The following is a 22,742-nucleotide window of genomic DNA, read 5'->3' as shown; positions in this document are numbered from 1 at the left end:
CACAGGTTCTTTCCTAGAAAAACTGGCTGCCACAGTTGCACAGCACCAAAGAAGGTACCTCAGCATGTCATGTAATCAAATTCACTCCTTCAAACCACAGGACATAATCACAAGCTTATAGCATGCCACTTCTATTTCACACATCCAATTGACTTGAAATTGATCAATACTTGTGATATCCTGGAGATGGGCAGTATGAATAGCATAAATAAAAGAGTCATTTGATGATAACCTTGTTTCCTAAATCATAGGTTTTTATTACCTTCTCTGAATAAATGTTCCTTTTTCTGTAAGTATAACAGAGCAAGAGACACAAAGGCAACATGAACTGGCTAAGCTGTTGAACTTCCAAGGGATGCTTTTAGAAAAAGGATATGATGACCTTCAGAAGGTTTCAGTATCAATCTGATGGTCTGCAGGATCTAGGTAATCAGTAGATGAGGCTCTTGTATTTAATCCAGACACTAGATAGAACTGTAGTTCTAAAATTTTATATATATACATATATACACACATATATAACATTTATCTATCTATCTATCCATACCCCCTCCCACATAAAGTAATTTTTAATGACAGAAAAATCATTTGAATTAAGATTTTTTCTATTGAACTTCTCTGAAATAACAACAATGCATGTGAAATCAAGTGGTATAAAATTTTTGATGTTTATATGGCTTCATCTGGCTTCTAGCAATTTGAAACATTTTTAAATCAAAGAAAGGCACTTTGATGAACTCACCCAGGAGAGACAGGTATTTGGCCATCTTAGTCCTGCTGGTGGACAGGCCTTAAAATAGTTTTCATGTATATTTTTCATTGTATTATTGGCAGAGATCATGCCATCCCCACTCTTTCCCCTGCTATGATCAACTTGCTCATCGCCAAGTTGGCCAGCTTAATACAAATACAATCCAGTCTCCAACCCTTTTAAGGATATTTTACAGGCAAATGATCCTGAATTTAACTTTTCAGATTCAAACAAATTAGCAAATCAGTGTAATGAGGCTCTCAGGCATCTTGGAGAACTTTCTGATGTTGTATATATGTCTTTAGAAGAGAATATTTAATACCATACTATCTGCTAGACAAAAGCAGCTTCTGTTCAATAGCTGTCCGTCTTGCTACACTCAGGGGAAGGCAGCATTTCTCTCTAAAAAATGAAGAGAATATCAATGGGGCTAATCTCTTCAAAGTGCATAGAGCTCAAAGCAATTGCCTGCAGTTGCAAAGAGTCCCGACCCTCATTATCTCCGCAAAAGAAAAATGACCAAAATGCAAAATACTGCCTGACTTTTGGGACAGAAATGCACTAAAGAAAGTTAAAATAAACATTCACCAACTCACTTCTTAGCTGAACACTTTGAATTTTAATTTGCTTTCTTAGAATAAAAGAGTCAAATTATGAACGTGTTCTTTCTCAATACAAAAATGAGGAGTTCAAGCAGCACAAAATGAAACTATATTGGTTAGCATCGAATAAATACATTGATTTACATCTCAAATACTGTGATACTTCAAGGAATGATGACTTTTACAATATGATTATAAATATCCAAGGGTTATCCAATTTTGAGTTCCATGACATAACAAATTATTTTCTGGGCATCTTATTTCATATGAGATTTTACTTAATGTTCTAACCTGTAAAAGAAAAATTGGTGTTTCTAGAAATCACTAATAGAAGAAATTGGAACTTATCACACAAAATCATGATGAATTAATTTTGCAAATGAAATAAAATGTTTAATTCAACACTTAATTGTAGCATAGCATCCCACAGAAGAAATCCTCTGGGGAAGTAGCTGCATTTGAGATGAAAACAGTTGCTCAGGCTGTTCTGTCACAATATCCCATAGTTGTGCTTTCCCACCAGTCCTGCCACGTCCTTTGGAGTGTGGCTGGCACAGAGACCCTGGAGCCTGCCTGGGAAGTTTGTTTCCCCCTGCTCTAGGCACCCTGCCCTGCATACCTCACTGCCCTTATTCATTCCACTGTAGTCACACAGTCACACCTTCTCAACTTTACTCTAACTTGGGTCTGTCTCCTGGGAGTCCCCTTTCTAGAATGCTCTCTGCCAAGACCTGTGTATGGCCTGTTGGTTCACTTCACACAGGTTGCTCTCTCCTAGAGGCTTTTCCTGAACATCTCATCTGAAATATCAAATATTTTAGCCAGCTTTTTGTCTCTGTATCCAAACTACTTGGCAAGAAAAATTTAGAAGAGGAAAAGTTTATTTTGGCTTGTGGTTTCAGAAGTTCAGTTCATGGTTAGCCAACTCCATAACTCTGAGACTGAGATGATGCAGAAGAGTATCATGGCAGAAGTGTATGGTGGAAGAAAGAAGCTCAGGATATGGAATAATCAAGAAGCAGAGAGGATGCTCTGCTCACCAGGGACTCCAAAGGTATGCTCCGGAGAACGACTTCGTCCAACTTCACCCTACTTGTCTACAGTTACCACCCAGTTAATCTATATCAGTGGATCAACCCACTGATTAGGTTCAGGTTCTCATAACCAAATCATTTCACCTCTGAACAATCTTGCAGTGTCTCACACATGAACTTTTGGAGAACACCTCATTTCTAAAGTATAAGATGCTCTATACACTGAAATTAGCTTTATTTTTCCTATGTAGATTATGAATGCATGTGAGTGTGTGTTTTGTCTACTCACAGGTGAGACAGAGAGATGGAGAGAGAAGGATAGAGAGAAACAGTTACTTTACTGCTTTTCCCATTTGAATGTAAACACTGAGGGCAGAGAGTGTGCCTTGTTAACCATGTTAATATGGATTATCTCATTAAAGCTCACAGAAACCACAACAGGTACTATTTTGTTATCCTCATTTTACAGAGGGAGAAATTTAAGCATAGAAAGATTAAGAAATTTGCCCAAGGTTAAAGAACTAATTGGTAATGGAATCTGGATTTAAAACCAGTCAGTGTCACTTCAAAGGCTACTGTTCCAAGTTGTTCTACTGTCTCTACACATAATTAAAGTGAAAACAATTATGAATATAATTAAAGTTAAAATATTATATTATCAAATACATATTATATTGCAATTTTATATAAGTTTCATGAGAAATATATAAATTGTTGGCCGATTAGTGTGGTTTTATATGATTTATTTTTCTTTTATATATTTTATATTGTTTTTCAAAATTATCTATAGTGATTATTAAAAATAACAAAAATATACAGTTTTAAAATAACTAATGCCTCCTATAGCCATATAAAATAAATTTGAATATTATTGTGACTTGACAGCATTAGTACAATATCTTTTTCTTTCCTCTCCAGTTTGGAACCACTTGAGGCATAGATACTGAATTTATAGAAATGGAGATCAAAATATCAGCAATAATGTGATCTAGCCGAATTAAAAACATAACATGAATTTACAGCCTTGCAGGCATCCTAACACTTCTGACAATGAATTAACCTGCCCACTCAATTATTAGCAGAGTTGTAATAATTCAGATATCTACTACTGGGAATGTTTGCTGGCAGCCATGGATGAAAAAACTGTGCAACCAGAGGACGGGCTGTCCCTGGAGGAACACCAGTATAAGCTACATAGGGGAACCTATTTGTTTCCTTCTGAACTTGCCAGTTAGTGGAACACTCTTTTCACAAAGAAAGAGAGGAAGAAGGCACAGAGATGGAGCTGAAAGGGGATAGAAGTTTTCTACTTAAAATTTTTTAACCCTGAGACAGTAGAGTGGAAATTCTCTTCCTTCCAGATGTAAATGGAGGCTAGAGATATGAAGCATCAACCTTAAACAGATGTAAACTTTCACTTGGCTTCTGATGAGACATGCTTATCTGCCTTTCTCCTTTCTTTCTAACATATTTTTGGAGGAGATTAGTAGGAATTAAATGCAAATGCAGGGAATCATTATACAATATAGCCAATTACATCAAGTTCAAAAGATTCTAGCTTTTTATGGTTTCATATCAACATTATTTATTTTCATGGTTTTTTTCCTTCTTTCACATATAGGAACATTTTTATATTATTTTCTTCATGTTAAAGATATTGTATATTTTCTTTATGTAATTTAGACATTCACAGAGAATGCCTACACTCATTTTGCTGGATGTCATACTAAGCCTTTTATGTGCATTTTTGTTAGTCAAAGTGTTGGCAGGAAACAAAAAGTGCATACTCAGATGTACATTTCAAAGAAACTTGTTAATGAAGGGTGTATTTACTGAGGGGACAAAAATAGAGGAATAATTGATAAAATAAATACATGAGAAACAGAGGGAAGTTAGTACCAACACTAAGCTTGAAGAGAACTAGAGAAGAAATGACCCAGCTGGATCCTGGCTAATAACTGGAGCCCTGGAAGCTGGGGCTGCAGCTATAGAGCAAGTGGTGCAGCCACTGCTGTGAATGCACCAGGCAAGATGTGAGCAGATGGAGTAAACACCCCACTTCTCTTTCAGCCTACCCTCTAATCTCCTGTCAGTGTCTCCCATGGGTCATTTCTAAACATATGTCAATGGGCAAGTCAGCTTCCCTAGGGAACAGAGGAGGGCAAAGAACATGGAAGGATATGAGTAGAGGCATAGGGCCAATGAGAATTACAGCATCCACCTATCAGTCTATCTAGACACTTACTATGAAATCATGTCCCAAACTCTCTTTTACTACTATGTTTATTTTTACTACATCATCTCTCCTATTATGAATGGCTCTTCTAAAAGACCCTAGCAGATGCCTGAATGGGAATATTATCTATCACTACATATGCTATGTTTTTTTCCTATACATACATACTTATGGAAGAGGCTTAATTTATAAATTTGACATAGTAAGAAATTAACTACTAATATAATAGAACACTCATACAAATATAGTGTAATAAAATTTACATGATATGGTTTCCTCTCTCAACTGGTATCACAGAAAAGGGTGGGATCAAGTCCAGGTTAGATGGAACAGGATGGCATGAGATTTCATCATGCTACTCAGAACAGGAGGCAATTTAAAATTTATTGTTTATCTCTATAACTTTCCATTAATACTTTTGAACTGTGGTTGACCAAGAATATCTGAAACTATGAAAAGTGAAAGAGCAGATAAGGAGGAGGAGACTAATGTGTACTTTAAAATCTTTTTGTTTCATTATATAGACATTTATGCTTTTTTAATAGTCACAGAGTATTCTTTTGTATTTTTTTTTAGTCACAGTTGGACACAATACCTTTATTTTATTTATTTATTTTTATGTGGTGCTGAGGATAGAACCCAGCATCTTTTTTTTTTTTAAAGAGAGAGTGAGAGAGGAGAGAGAGAGAGAGAGAGAGAGAGAGAGAGAGAGAGAGAGACAGAGAATGAGAATTTTTAATATTTATTTTTTAGTTCTCGGCGGACACAACATCTTTGTTGGTATGTGGTGCTGAGGATCGAACCCGGACCGCATGCATGCAAGGCAAGCGCACTACCGCTGAGCCACATCTCCAGCCCAGAACCCAGCATCTTGAAAATGCTGGGCAAGCGCTCTACCACTGAGCCACAACTCCAGCCCCCACATGGTATTCTTTTAAATGGGTTTTAGGTACTACATTTGGACAAGCCTTATACTGAGACCTTTAATTTACTTTTGAATTATCTTCAGAGATTATCATCCTATGATTGATATTCAAAGATGCCCTTTCAAATTATTTTTAAAGATTATTTTATAATTAATATGAAAAATGCTCTCTTTATTTTATCATTAAGCACCTAAATGAGAATCTCTACTATCATCACATGAAAAAGCTAATTGACTTTGAATTGTAGCAAATATGGTTCTGTTAAAACAAATTCTGTCATCTGTATCAAAAATAGCAGAACAATGTGTAAATCTGGTTGACTGACATATGATAGGGTTGTTAAGCACTACCATCAACATATTTATCACATTATGATTTATTGGCCATTCCAAATTTTAAAGCCAGGCCAGTGCTTTCTTACAAATAACCATATTTAACTGAGACTACAATTTTGGTGGTGGGGAACAGAGAAAAATTACAGGTAGTTTGTGTCTAGGCAAAGAGAGAATGAAGGTTATGATTCTAGAAATATATGACCTTGTTCAACTGTCTTTAACAAACTAGATACCAACTTTGGCTTTATATAAAAGTAGCGATACAAAATATTTTTAAGTAGAAGTCATTTTTGATCATGAAAAAAATCCACAGGACTGAGCATTAGAAGATATGCTGGTAGAATGATATGAAAAATCTACGAAGAGTTATACAGATATAATATATTGTCATATTTAAGACCTCTTTCTTGTTGAGATGAGATTCCTAAGCACTATTTTCCATTGCTTCAGAATTTCAGACAAAATAAACAAAATGTTTCCAAATTCCTACCAATTCAATAAGTTTAAAAATATATATAAATGCTTTTTACATACAAGCTTATGCAGGTGCAAAGATCTTCAAAGACAGTCTTAAAATAATTTAATCATGAAATATCTGTCAGAAAGATAATAGTAAAGTTATGACCTTTTAAATGTTAGCAATATTAAAATATCTAAGTCTGTTTTGAGGTATTGATGGGGAAATTGCCTCTTGATGTGAGCCTGAAGAGGAGCAAATCCATGAACTATCTGTCTCCTTCTCAACAAACTCAGCAACTCATATAGTATTATGCCAGCTTTTGGAAGAAGAAAGTGTTGCAAACATAACATAGTTTAGGTAATTTCCCTTATTTTGATATTACCATTTGTTATCTAAAACGTTTATATTTTTATTTTATCTAGTTGAGTCTGTGACTTAGGTCACACCACATTTTTGGACAATTCACTATGGTTTAACCATCCATAATTAACAGCAAACCAATTTAGTGGCTGACTTCATCAAATATATTGGCTCTCTTTTTAAATTACACGTTATTTTCTTTTGACAAGATTTTAATTGCTTCAGATCCCATCAAATGTACATGCATTTAAAAATTAAGATAATTTATTTTAACAATCTTTTTAAGAATAAAAAAAGCAGACATTATTTGTGACATCTAAAAATGAATCAAATGTTATTGCAGAGTTCAGTGTTTTATTCCCTGCTCTGCCCTTCTATGAAGAGAACATGTCCCATATACAATCTAGAATGAGAAGATACATATGGATTGGCTGAGCCTAGGAAAGTTGATTAGTCCTGAATTGTCCTGAAGCTCCTTCATAAGTGAACAAAATACAAACATTTCCAGAAGGAACATCATGGGTTTGTTTGTTACTGCAAAAAATATTGGCTAATAACACCTTCTTGTACCTTATATCAAGATCTAAAAAGTAAAAGGCACCAGCAGAAAGTGAAGACAGGCAAATACAGAAGAGTTTTTTGTGACCTAATGTTGTGAAGGGTATTCTAAAGCAGTACTCTGCTGGAAAAAAAAATTATTAGAGAAAAAAATTGTTATGATATCATGAAGTCTTAAGATTTCAATTCAATAAGAGACAGGGTGGGTGAAATCAATAAATAGGCAACTGTTTGAGAAGAATCTACAATATTGAAACAAGTGTAAACATACAGATGATAGCAAAATCAGCAACTCCCAGGATGCAGGAAATCTAGTAGCAAAACCATGCAAAGGCGCTCCACAAATGAGGAAGCCAGAAAGACTGGCAAATATGTAAAAAAGGATGCTCAACATCACTAGTGATGAGGAAAATGTAAAAGTACACAATGCCCACTATATTGCAGGAGTTAGAAGACCAAATCTACCTAATTTTATCCTGATCCAGCTGCAATATTAAAATACCATAGACTGAGTGGCTTCAGTAACAGAGATTTATTTTACTTTATTTAGTGAGGAGGTCTTAGAAGTCTTAGATTAGGGTGCCAGCATTTTCAGGTTCTGGGTGAGGACACTCTTCCTGGACTGCAGAAAGCCACCTTCTGGCTGTGTCCTCACACAGCTTCCCTTAGCATGTATGGCAAGAGCCTGTAAAGCCACCAATTCGTGTGAATGAGGATCACATCCTTATGACCTCATTAATTTCTTAATTACCATCTAAAAACCCTGTCTTCAAATATGGTCCAAATATAGGGGTTATGATTTAAATATATGAATTTGGGGTCAGAGAGTCACAATGTAGTGCATAGCACTACCAAATATTGAGAATGAAATTTCTTGAACTATAAACTAGTTCACAAATAATAAATGGGAAATGTGGAGGGTTTACTAAGATTAGAAGATGTTCACTCTCTGGCATAGCAATCCCATCCCTTAGTATATGCCAGGAGAAAGGCTCCCAGAAGCCCATTACTGGGATCTGCATGAGAATGTTTAGCAAAGAACACCAGGAAGTAGCAGGGACTATTAAGCAAGTGACACCAACACAATGGATAAATAAAGTGTAAAGATGAATAAAATGTAGCACTTGTCAGTAGGAAGAATTGATAAACTTGATTATCAAATATTAATAGAATAAAAATTAAGAACAATTATGGAATGAAAAAATAAGAAATGTAATTGAGTTTATAGCAAAATAGTTTTTAGAAATCTTAAGTGACAAATACACAAAATAATTCTATAGATATATTCTTTAAGGACCCTTGGAAATATAAGAAAATATATCAAAGAGATTTGAAAATGTTCATGAAGATGAGACAGGAAAGGAGAAAAGTAACTAAATCTGATGATATTTATCTTATATGTGCAAAGAAGTATGATTCACTGAGCTTTTTTAACCAGAGAAGCAGATGGGGCATATGAATGGAGAGAAAGGAGCTAAGAGGGAGAAGTGGAAAATAAGTAGTAGAAGAAGCAGAAACATCCATTATTACATCTAATTTGGGTAAAGATGCATGTCCTGATTATCAAATATTAATAGAATCAAAATTAAGAACATACTATGGAATGAAAAAATAAGAAATGTAATTGAGTTTATAGCAAAATAGATTTTTTAGAAATCTTAAATGACAAATAAACATATGCATACCTTTACCCAAATTAGATGTAATAATGCATGTTTCTAATGCAGTATGGATAGACGAACAAGTCAAATATTCTGGGAGTCATACTGACTGAAGGGATAGCAGAAGAAAGCAGGCATACTCAAAAGTGAAACTGAACACTGAGTTCATGAATTAAATTAAGTCCATTAGAACATATATGGGTGACTATAACTAACCTTATAGGACTTCCCCCTATCTTTTTTCCACCCCATATACCTACAAGGTATTCTTTTTTATAAACAACACTGGAATGAAAAATATAGAATATTATAGACAGAATAGTTTAATGTATGGTTTATAGTATTCCCTGGTTATACTTGCAAATTCATGTCTATTGTTTTAATCTATCCTATAAATGGAGTCTTACCTATCTCTTCATCACTGAATCCCAGAATTTAGTAAACAGCATATAATTGGCTTACATTAAATATTCATCACTTGAAATAACATAATTTCTATTATAATACCAACAAAAATGAGAGGGAATGATAATATTCTTGGACTAGAAGGCATATCTATTATACTAAGATATTTATCAAACTCATCATTTCAAAACATTTATAGAATTTTGGTTTTCATAACAATACACTATGTCATTTTTCCCCCCATGGGTGGTAAAGTGTGTAGTAGGGAATGTTGCATAATGATATTGAACAATTTTTATTTATGCTCTTCTTACATTACAAGTGAATGGAGATACTTCTGGGCTCAATCAGATTGAGCAGATAATATTGTAATATTGTTTGAAATTCAATTTTAGATAAATATAACTGCAGGTTATCACAAGTGCCAACTGTGCAGGCGCCATCTCCAAGAGTAGTATGGTATTTGTTATGGATTGATTTGCACATCTGTTGAACTGCAACTTCTCTTAAAGGATTATCCTATTAAAAAACATCAGCTTGGCAGATTAAAGATGATTATCTGTTCAATTTTGTACACACACACACACACGATTAAAAGGAAGACAAATTCTTAGGCTTCTTGACTTTGGGCCATGTAGTATGTATGCTCTGCAAATTTTAACTATTACTTTTTAACCCAATAACTAGTTTGTGCTATTTGATTAAAATAACATATTCTTCCTGTTTTGAAAATGTGTATCCTTAAGAAAATGCAAAAGTCTAATTGTACCTTATTTCTTTATATAAATGCATTTTTATTCATTAAGATACGTACAAAAATGTCATTTGCCACATTTCAAAATGACCTGTGCTCAAAATATACACATAATTTTCATTGTATCTACAAACATACTAGCATAGCTAATTATATGCATTGGAATATTTTATTTACTAGATGATATTAAAACATGGCTGGCTATACAACTCATTTCTCATACTTGCTACATAGAAACAAATATTATTCAAAATTATTTTACTTAAACTTGTTGAAAAATAATTTGATATTAGCATATACATTGTTAATATGCCTATAACTACCATAAATACCTTTGAAAATTTTTTATTAAGTAGATTAATAAATTTATATGAAACATGATGATATTAATTTAGGATTCATTGCTTTTTGGGTATGTGCTAAATTCAAATCGTTTGTATATAAGCTTTATTAAAAACAACTTCCAAGGAGATATTTTATTTATGTAAGAAAAAAATTCCATGCATCTTTTAATTATCTGTACTCATAATGTTACAATTATACTTCTATGCAGTGCAACTGCATCTAAAATTATACTTGTTTTAAAATACTACAAAAAATGGAGGAATTAACACATGTGTGACTCTGTATCATTCATGTAACTGCAACTGTAGTAGTTCATTGCACTTGTATAATACTGCAACTTTTAAAGCTAGTAAGTATTTTCTTCTCTAATTGTACCACAATTTGTCAGTCTTATTATCTCATAGAATCCTATAGGAAGACTTTGCTCTAACTATTAATTAATTTATTAAAACATTGGAATTTGTTAATTTTTTACCAAAATTCCTATGCTAGAGAGAATAAATATGTGCTGCTAGTATATGAGAATAATAATTTAGTCTTGATGAACAATAGAGCTGCCACTTAAATCTAAGGCTCAATTTTTCAATAATATTGATTTTTGTATCAAATTCTATTTCTTTTTTGAACCAGTAAAAAATGAAATATTTTACTTTTATTTTGATGCTTCATTTTCATGTTTTAAAAATATCATTTAAGTGTTGATATTATTATTTTCATCCCACTATACCATGTTCTAATTATACTGAACATAGGAACTGTAATAAAAATTGTCTAAAAGTTAGGTTGTAAACCTGGTGAGTCACTTAATCCAAACTTCTCATTTTACAGATCACAGAAGTAAGGTCATGAGAGGTTAGATGTCCTGCTCAATTTCATATTACACATCATAGACAAACAATAATTTCATTTCTTAGAACCTCCCCTTGTGCTTGACTCATGTCCTTTTCTGATTCATGAGATGTTTCTACAAATTCAATTCAGACACCGAAAAAAGGATTTGTGGGAATTCAGGACCATAAAGCATTAATCCTAAGGCTATGAGGACAATTCCAAGAGGGAGGCTATATGGATTACACAGTGATGTTATCATTAGATTAATATACAGTCTTTTGACCACATTTGAAAGGAAGAAGATTTAGTTACAAGTATAAATTCAATTATATTTTTGCAGAAGTCAGTTATTTTCATTTATATTAATCTATCATAAATTGTGAAATTCAAATGCATTTTGGTTCTCAGAATTTATGATCCATCAATGGAGTGATGTATAAATATGTAATAATTGATATCGCATGGTCACCAACCAATCAGAATTAGCATTTTGATTTATTAGAACAAGCTCATGGCCATAATACTCTCTACTACTCTGAACTATCCCAAAATTAATGTATCTTTGGTTAATAAGTCTTTAACTAGATATTTCATGGTATCTCACTATTATTGACATGTTATTTACAATACTTGCAGCAGGTAAATTAAATTGCTTCTAGCCAAGGGAATAATAAGAGAAAATCAAAGAAAAAATAGTTAATTTAACAGAAATTAACTGGTTGTTATTTAACAACCAGTCCCTATGAATCTCCAGTTTTTTCTTTACAATTTGGAATTTATAGTAATTAAGCAAAATGCAATTCAGGCTTTCACAGAACTGTACAAGCATATAAATATATTATCGAAAATATATATCTAAAGCTCTCAAAACTCTTTAAAATGGGAGAGATGAAACCCAATCCATAGTGCTGTGATGATTGAAAGGGCCTAGTTCTTAGAGCACAGCATACCTCACTCCAGGTATTGGTCATAGACCTGCATATCCAAAGGACTTCAGGATCGGATTTCCTTTGGTTTCTTTAGTATCAGAGGGACATATATCCTACTTAAGAACAACATTGATTTGCACACACCATAGGACCACTCAAACAGGAAACTGAATAATAGGACTATAAAATAATGGCATTGGGTCACCTGGTCACCTTTACTCCTTCATATTTTATCCTGTCTTTTTGTGATGCTGTCCCTAGGAGTGGGATGTGGCAGAATGGGCAGCTCCTCCTGAGATTTAGAGATAAAAGAAGTTGGCTTGCATTCTTCCTTTCTTATTTAATTTTCTAATTTTTATTTTTGATCATGCCATGCTTTGAGTAAAAGACAAAAACTGAAGGGCCCTGCAGGGGTTGACACAATTCAGCCCTAATTACCTGGATAGGACTTTCTACTAGTGTGTGGCATTGAACTTCCAGCTCCCTGTAGGAGCATAAAGATATTTAGGATGCCTCCTGTACATAAGACACACAAGAAACCTGGTAGATACACCAGGCAGGGACAGTCTCTTTTCCTCTTTTTCTTCCAGAGTCAAGTAATTGATAACTAATGTCAACAATAGGATTCAGGTCTTAGCTCTGAGTAAAACATCTCCAAGTAGTCATTAATGGGATTATTTCAATGTTCATAGCAAATAAATCCTTTCTCCTAACAGATGTAATATATCAATATAAAACCAAACACTCTGATTACCATAAGAATCATAATATTACCATAAGTATCTAAATTTAGACTTCTTGGCTTGGAATTTCAACTCCAGATTTGTTTGGGTAGGTAATTTTGGGAGGACAGCTTTAATGTCTCTCAATCTCAGTTTCCTTATTTCTAAAAAGTGGACAAGAGTAACAGTCTCATTGAATTGTAGTGGGGATTAAATAGATTAATACATGAGACAATTCATATGGTTCAAAGCTATTAACGAAAGGACCAGCTCCAGAGGTGTGAGCTAATGTTGCCTCACCTTGGAGGCAACACCCATCTCAGCACTCTAGCTTAGCAAGTTTTTTTTTCCTCTAAAAAGCCAGATAGTAAGAATTCTAGATTTTGGAGGCCACTCAGTCAGTCTGTGTTACAATCTTAGACAATCTATAAATGAATGGGTGAAGCTCTGTTCCAATAAAACTTTATATCTAAAAAAGAGGACAAGTTGGCCTATGGACATAGTTTGCTGATTCCTGCTCTACTTTCTGTCCTTTTGAACTGCAGGGTTTTCCTGCTCTGGTGGATGGGAAGACCAATCATTTCTATACCTGTGCAAACTCCCAGGATTGTTCTTCTCTAATGCTCCAGCTGTCATGTACCCGTTCTTCTTCAGCTAGAGACTGGAGGGGACCCAACCTCTCCAAGGATCGCTCCCTGCTGCTCTCACCTCTCCAGTCCCTGACTGCCTTGGCCTCCAGGGACTGCCCATCCAGGCTTCTCGCCTGGGAGACTGCAAAGTCACATTATGTCCCTCCCTGTGAAACCTACAAACTGTCTCCAGGCCAATAAACTGGAGCAGTCTTATGGCTTATGTTGTTTACTGACCTTACTGACCATCTCTCAGGAATCACTGTTGTTCATTTTGTCTGTCTGTCTGTCTGTCTCTCTTTCTCCTTCTCTCTCTTTTTCCCAGTTGTTCCAGGTGGAACGTAAATCAAATTGGTCCTTATTACCACTATTAGGGCTGGAAGTAAAAATCCTTATTTTTTTATTTTTTTAAAAAATACTTCGATATAATGAAATAAAATGTTTAGAAATTTCACCAAATCACTCAGCCACAAAGTAATGGAGAAAAAATTCAAAACTAGGGCTCCTAACTTCTGAATGGGCACTCTCTCCACTATACTTCGATGCTTGTATCAGAGGGAATTAACCATAATCTGCCTTTTAAATAGAAAACAATGCATTCTGGCCTTCACTAATAGAAGCTGATAAATCAAATTCAAACTGAAATGTGGGGGGAGGTAATTTCCTTTTGTTTTGAAAAATTGGGGCAGGGAGGTCTGATGCTTTTCTTGTTTTCCAATGAAGTCATTATTCACCTTCCATTTTAGCATTTCTATTGTGGTTTAGCCTGTGGAGAATATTTAGGATTTTCTCCAAATGATGGGAAACTTTGCCCATTTTAATGATCTGATACTGATAAGCTTTCTACTGGAAAGTCCCCATCTGGCTCCAATTTCAGCCTCTGCATTTTCTGGGGATGTGACTTCTTTACAAATGTACTGGAATTACCTTTTACAAAAGAAGAGAAAATATTTCTAAACCACATAAACACAGTAAAATGAGAGATGTGTGAAAGTGTATGTATAAGTTCTCATTTTTTATTACTTTCACTATGTAATTCCATTTAACATCTTCTGAAACAGCAATACATTCTTGAATGGTAAAACATATGGCATTTTGAGTATGCCAAGTGAGAGATATTATTTAGATAGTGAATATTCACCAGAATTTGTGGCTTTATACTACAGGGATGCTGTTTGTTTAATGAGAAAGAAACACTTATCCCTTTACAAACACAGAGTTATAAATATGTACTAATATATGTATATATCTATAAACACAGATTATCCATATTTGTCACAAGTAATGTATCTGCAAATAAAACATTACTTAAATAATGCAGTGCCACATGCAACTTCTCTTAAATGTGTGACTGCTGATATAGCAACAGAACTCAACCCTAGAGAGTGATTCCTATCATATTATATGTAACTTACTTCTTAGTTAACCATTTAATTTATACTTACTATTACATGAGAGTGTAGTTGTGGCTTTTGTTTCTTTTAATATTTATTCATTGGTATTCACGTTGTCAATAGAAACATCCCACAGGGACACAGCCTCAAGCATCTTGCACATTGATATGCTGACTCAACTTTTCTTATTCCTAAAATGAACAAGACAACCTCTCAGAGCCTTCCAGCTCTAAGATAAAACATGGCAGATGACTATGCTAAGAGTTCTTTACTGTGATGACATAGGATAAAAGAAATAAGAAATACAGTAAGGACATGGAAATAAGATTTTTGATTTAGGAGTTCCACATGCTTTTCCACGCCCATCATTTTCTGGGCCAGCCTCTCTTCCAGCCCTGTCACTGCCAGATTCCTGGGAAATCTGTAAATCTACCTGTGCACTGTTGATTAAAGCCCCAATAAACAGATTATGAGAGACAAAGGAATTTCCACCAGCACTATTTACTAACCAGATAATGAAGACCACATCAGCTAAGGATCCAGAGGCATAAGATCACCAGAAACCATCTTGAAATCATATTATTCTTACATATTTTTCCATACCCACCCTCACCAAGTTTCCTTTAAAAGAAGTGTTGGAAACCTAAAAGCACATCTGTCTTTTGAGAGAGCCCACATTCTTGTTTCAAAGTGTATCTGTTTTCCAAAATAAATCTCTATATGCCTCTGATGGGCATGTGTGGGAATTCCTTTCTACCACATATTTCTAGTTCCCTGCCTTCTCTCTGGGAACTCCTCAATCCCTTCTTTGGAGATACTCTTTCTCTATGATCTTAAGATACTCTCATCCATTTGAATCCACATAATAACTGCACAACAATTATCTCCTTCATTATTTCTATGATGAATATTAGTTCAGGGAGATTAAATAATTTGCCTAAAGTCTGAAAGGTGCTGAATATGTGATTAAACCTAATGGTCTGAATTATGGCCTGTATTCTTTTTCTATACCTCTGATTTTCAAATACTTTTGTCAAAGCTAATTGATATGCTATTAGGAATATTAATTTTAAAACAGATAAAGTACAATTCAGTAGAACATATTCACTTTTTATAAATGCAAAATGGAAATATTTGCTTATAAGCTTAATAGATAATGAAGTAATTTTGATATACATGAAAATTTGAAATGAAAGATAATGGACAACAGTTTCAGATTTTTATGGCCTTAATTTATAATTCATTTCTATATTGTGTTGGATTTGCAGTGATGAGAAATCTCTTATTTATAAAAATTGGTCATTATATGTGGAAACATTTTTTTAAGATATCTCATATCTTCCAGCTCTAGGAAAAAACGTGGCAGATGACTATGCTAAGAGGCATCTCAATATGCCCTTCAATTAAACTGATCCAGAAATATGAAATATAATTAGAAATTTTTAATTTCTATGATGGTCACTTAGAATATCGAACAACTGGATGCTATCCATAAATTTACATGTATTACCAGTATATATTGTGATGATAATACATGTATGTTTTCAATGACTTTTACTCAGATCTAAGAGCACAGCTAAGATAATCGACCAGACCCTCCACTCACACTGGGAAGTAGATACAAGTAATGCTCTGAGTGTACATAAATACACAATTTAATTCCATCAAAGAGTTTTTACCAGGAGACATTGTTGGACACAACTTAATTAATGTGAGCACTCAACAAATGTTCATTACTGTCAGCAGTGTCAATGTATTCTGGAATCTTGGACAATTATTATATCTAATAGATTTGTACTGACTTGCCATTGGGAATAAGTAAAAGTATATTCACATGAATGCATATTTTGAACTTACTAATTTTCATTTGATTTTACTTTTAGATTCCATATATTTTCACAATATAATTCTTATACTTCTCTTTTAAATGATCTTTTCCTGAATAAATACCAAGTAGAAAAGATGTAAGTGTCCCCATCCTTATTTCACTTTTGTTTGGCTCTGGGTTTACAGTCTTCTTTATTCTCTTGAGAGAGACATAATTTCTGGTGCTTTGTGATTTTCACCTCTCTGCTCATGCTCTCATTAGACTTTATGTTTGCTCTCCTGAGTTTCACCCACTTTTGATATATTTCAATCTTTTTAAATGAAGAGTCATTGAGGACTACTATACAGAAGCACAGATTTCTCATTATTCAATGAGAAAAGCCTTATGACACTAATTTCTCAAGCACATAGAATTAAAACTAATTATCTCATGTTCCTTGAAGAAGCGGTCAAAAGGATGGGAAGGTCAGGTTGAAATTTTATTCCCTTAGACCAACAAAGCATTTTTATTAGCAAGGGCTCTAGTTTACACTCTTTGTCTTTTGTTTCTTATTGTTCCATCCTTGATCTTCTGCACTTTCCATAATATTATCATATTACTAGGAATGCAATAGTCATGTAGAGAAAAAATCCATTTATTATACCAAGAATTTTAACATTGTATTGGCAGAAGATGGATACTGATATTTATTTAAAATCATGTTTGTCTGACTATACAATGAACTTTCCAGCTGGATAACAAGGTCAGTAAAAAGCCAGTGACAAGATATTTAATAATGACAATAAAATAGACTGCTATTTTAGTAGCAAAGTATCTCAAAACAGTTTTTAACATTTATTATTAGAAAGATCAACTGAAAGTTTTAAAATTTCAGAGTTCAGTTTCAAAGGTATGAATAGTTAAGTGCTTGCTCAAGATAATAAGAAAGGATTTAGGGATGTGAGATGCTTATGAGAACCAAATTAAATTTAGAGCTATGATGTTGGTGTAGATTTCCATGTCAGAAAATATAAATTACATATTAATAACCTTTCACAGTATAAAGTAAAATTATTATAGTTAGGATCTCTTATTTTGTAGAGTGTTTTCTTTTTGAATTCTGGCAGACCATAAATGTCCTAATGTCAAGAATGTTTCTAAAACTTTTTTAAAGGAGCTCTGTTAGTCATTTTTTTTTTGTTACTGTGACAAAAATTCCAAATAAGAACAACTTAGGAAAGGAAAAACTTATTTTGATTCATAGTTTCAGAAGTTCAGTCCATGATTAGCTGATTGCATTGCTCTGGGCCCAAAGTGAAACAGTCACCATGCAGAAGGGTATGGCAGAGGAAGGTTACTGCCCATGGCAGTGAGAAGCAGAGAGGAGCCAGGGGAACAAGATGAAACACCCCGAAACCTACTTCCTCCAGCCATGCCCAGTTACCAATCCTTTTAAATTATTAATTCATCCAATATGTTAATTCAACGATTAGGTTACATATCTCATAATCCTGTCATTTTAGCCATGAACATTTCTGTCCCAGAAGCTTGTTGGGAAACACTTTATGCCCAAGAATAACAGGAGCCATTGTTGTTAGGTTGGCTTTATACTGATTTACAATGAGAACATAGCTTCGGTTTTTTTTTTAATATTTTTTTGAGTTGTAGATGGACACAATATGTTTATTTATTTTTATGTTGTGCTGAGGATCGAACTAGTACCCTCACACATGTAAGGCAAGCACTCGACCACTGAGCACAACCTCAGGCACATAGCTTCAATTTTAAGAAAAAAATTACCATTTTCTAAATTTCAGATGTGTGATGACACTATCATGCAACTAGTCCCAAGAGATATACAGCAATTATCTTATAACTAGAATTATACTTTTTTTGTTGTTGTTGCTTTATTTTATTTATTTATTTTTATGTGGTCCTGAGGATTGAACTCAGTGCTACACACATGCTAGGTAAGCTAACATGCTAACCCTGAGCCACAACCTAGCCCAACATAGAATACTTTTTAAAATAAAATTATTTCCTCCATATAAATTCTTTTTTACTTTTCCAAAATTGAAGTGTTTGCCGTCTCTAAAATTTTGATGTACCATGAATAACTACTACATACATGAAAAAAGTACCTCATAAGTACATCTCACTCCATATATTTGTAAGTTGGTAATTTATATATCAGATAAAGTAAAGTTATCTCAAAGAATTTTAAAAATTCTGAACACTTAAAAAAGTTTAAAACTTATATCACACTAGCAAAAGATATTCTTTATTTAGCAAAAGCTTTCATTAAAGATAGAGATGCAATTGTATTATCTGATTGATAATGTTTATATCAGTGCAGAAAAATGTTTCACATAATCATATAACAATGTTACAGAATGCTAAGCACATAATTTCAATAATCAGATAAATATACTTTTCAAATTAAAAGTAAAATCTGGACAACATGTAGCAATTTATTAAATTTTATGACTAAAATATTACATTTAAAATGTTTCAAGTTTATTTTTACCAAACTTTTGTTCTTCTCTATTCTCAAGTTATTTTTGCTTCAGAAAACCCCATTTGCTTACCTTGGATGGTGATTCCACGGGATGTGGGCTCTATGGTCATATGTGACAGCAAACCTGTGTCATCTATATTAACACACACGTTTCCCATCCTGTTTCTTTCTTTAACTATATGATTAATATAATTCTCCATAATATAATATTTGATATGTAACTTGGATCAAATGTAATATATTGTAACATATTTTCATATAATGTTAAGAGCAAAGTTACATTCGAAGAAATACAAGAAAATTTAAGGGGAAGCAAAATAGTTTCAGAACAAATACTAACATTTTCAGTTTGGTTACAAAAGTTAAAGCAAAACTATCCTACCTGATGAATCGAAGTTCACCTCATTGCCAGCACTTGGTCCAACATCAATGGATACAATTGGTAAGAGTTTCCGAAAGTCCCACAGTTTTATAACCCCGCAAGCATCACAGGATGCTATCATGTGACCCTTAAAAATATAAAATAAACAAAAAAGTACATACATGGAGAAAATATCTATAAATATATATATAGTAGACCACAGACAAGAGATGAAACCCTATACTAAATTTTAGAAGATAATATTTTCAGGAAGGCCTCATCATTATTTTAATTATATGAGAAAAAGTAAAAAATATCCATACACTTGTGTAATTTGTCTACATATTTTATACACACACACACACACACACATATCATGTATCATACAAACAATATATTTGAAAAATAAAAACTACATACATGAAAAATTACCTCTTAAGTACATCTCACTCCATATATTTGTAAGTAGCTAGCATTGGTAATTTATATATTAGATAAGATTTAAACAGAGGTTGGAAGAGAAATGGACACAGTGTGCCACAGTTGATGACAGGATGACTAAAGCCAGGTGAAATGGACTATAATTAAACTGTGCCAGTTTTGGTCTGTTAGACAAAATTCACAGTAGGGATATTTGTGCTTGTTTGGACAACATATGGGAGAATAAGAAAGGAGGTACTTGAATAAAGGGAGACAAAACAGAAGGAAGAGTGGATGGATTGAAGTGTAATGGAAGTGAGGAAGGGTGTTTTCCAGTGTAGTGGAAGCAACTGAGGCTCAATGTTTTGGGGCTCAGGGCTGTCTATGCTTTTCCTGCTCTCTGTCAGGAGGTATTCATTAAGCATCCACCTCTTATCAGTAGCCAGGCAAACATTGATGAGTAAGAGGGATTTTGCTCTCCAGCACCTCATAATCTACATCAGTCAACATTCCATCATTAATTTCCTTGCTCATTCACAAATGGAATGAGTATCGGCTATATCAGAATCATCATTAATGTTTACCATAAGTCAATACTCTGTTTTCAATTTGATTTACAGTTTCCCTTTCAACTCCAGCTTAATTTTTTAACTGTCATGTCAAAGAATGTCCTCTCATTTTCTTTCTGAATTTTTAAAAATGTTAAAAAGTATTAACTTTTTATCATACAATTATTGTTATTATTGCTTTGATCTAGCTCACTTTTTCTCATTCCATTCCCGAATTCTTTCTATAAAAATTGCACATCCTGTATTTCAGTTCAAGTGGACATTTTGGTTTTCCCTAAACATCCAGTAATGCAATGAATGCCATTAGTTTTAAAATTCTATAACTGCTGTCACTAGCAAAGTAATACAAACGGCCTTGTCCCCAATCTAATAAATGAGATGCTTAATCTTTTTTATGACTTAAAAGGAACATAGAGAACTTGGAATGTTTTCAAATATGTAAACATGTATTGTAAGAATTGTGAGGAATCAGTGAATTTCATTTCAGAAAATAAAAGAATAGGTCTCTGTATTAGCAGGGAATATTAATGTTATAAATTAGAAAAAAACTTTTCCAAATATAAAGCCTTTCAATCATCTTTAGAAGTTACAAAATGAAAACACTGTTCAATTTTGAGGACAGAGTAGATAAGTTTTAATCAGAACTTAATTTGGATGCACCTTTTACCAAAGATAAGTTATTGACTCAATGTGCTTAATTTGTCTGCCATCTCTGAATTAGGGATCATCCTAAAGTATCTTTTATTCCACTGAATATTAAAATTTGAGGAGTACACAAAAAATAAAAAAAATAGTTTTGTCATGTTAAGTGAAAATAAATACTAAAATAGTTTAAATATTTTTGTGTTTAATAATGAAACTGACTTTTTCCTAATGATCAATTGAATAGTTCAATAATATTAAAGTAACTCAATATTTATTAAATGCTTTTAATAAACCAAGCACTATATTAATAAGAGTAGATACTAATTTAAAAATTCTTTTGAACAACTAATAACATATTAGTCAGAATTTTCCATTGCCATGACAAAATATGCATTATGTAAAATGAATATAATAATACATATTTTATATATAATAACTTACTGAATGATAGACATCAGTTTGTATTTAGATAACTGAAGGATATTTAGTAATGAAAAACCATGGTTATACTAAGCAGGTGGAGCAGAGAGATGGCCTATAGCAGGCTTTGGAGAATTATACAGTTCAACAAAAAAATATTTGTTGAACTGATGAATTACTCAATGCTTCCTCAAAACTTAAACCTAAACATTTTATTTAGTCTGAGTCCCCCAATAACAGTCTTAGGGTAAATGTCAATTCTAACCCTGATGGTTCTGAATCACTTACAAAAAAGAAAATGCTGAAAGGGGTAGAGAATACAGAAGCCCAAACTTGGAATATCCTCAAGACCCTGTATTCCTCCACCTCCCATTTCAGGCAATCTGGAGGGTCATCTGCCAACCTCCCTCCCTAGGACAAAACAACAAACTGAAGTGCTAATCTGAACTGCATGGTGTGAGTCTAGAGGAACCTGGAGGTGGAGAGATGTGGGAAAGGGATTAGTTGATGGACTGGGAGAAAATCATTGTATTTAGAACATATGTAAGAAAGCAGAGAGAGCTACAGTGAGGTGCTTACCCTAGACTAAGAAAGATTTTAAAGAAAATGTTTTTTAAAGATAGGTGGGATTGCATGATGATTTTAAAGAGAGTGAAGATTCAAGAGCATTGGGAGCCTCTCTAAAATATAGTTCTGGTTGTGTTACTGGTACTGGCACTCATGCTGAGGAGGGGAAGGTCCTAAGGGTGGCTGAGTAGACAATTCTCAAAGAAGTCCAAGTTCAGGTCTGTGGCTGTTTACAACGCTTGACTCCCCAGCACCCAGCATAGTTCCTGTTTCATGTTAGTCCTCAATTTTGAATATAAAACCGGAATGGGAAAAAGGAAATAGAACTTTATCAATGTTGACTGTATATAATTCGAAGCATTTTGTTCAAAAATATGGAAATGTTAAATGAGCTGAAACTAAGAAAAAAATTTTTAACAAAAGACTCTAAGGAGATAATCAATGCAAGTGAAACTTAGCAAAGTGAACAAAGGTTAAAGATGTTGCCACCCTGACTGCCCCTG

The 22,742-nt window shown here is 33.6% G+C and overlaps 1 protein-coding gene across 1 annotated transcript in view; it reads right to left on the bottom strand.

Moving 5' to 3' along the window:
- Spag16 (sperm associated antigen 16) overlaps nucleotides 1-22,742 on the bottom strand; it is a 917,689-nt gene that overhangs the window by 202,279 nt on the left and 692,668 nt on the right. The window contains exon 15 of the mRNA XM_077799366.1: nucleotides 19,640-19,766. Coding sequence (XP_077655492.1) covers nucleotides 19,640-19,766 — 127 coding nt within the window. The remainder of the gene's footprint in view (nucleotides 1-19,639; nucleotides 19,767-22,742) is intronic.

This window comes from Urocitellus parryii, chromosome 1, assembly GCF_045843805.1.
Source record: "Urocitellus parryii isolate mUroPar1 chromosome 1, mUroPar1.hap1, whole genome shotgun sequence".
Taxonomy (NCBI): domain Eukaryota; kingdom Metazoa; phylum Chordata; class Mammalia; order Rodentia; family Sciuridae; genus Urocitellus; species Urocitellus parryii.
This window is presented reverse-complemented; position numbering and strand designations above follow the sequence as displayed.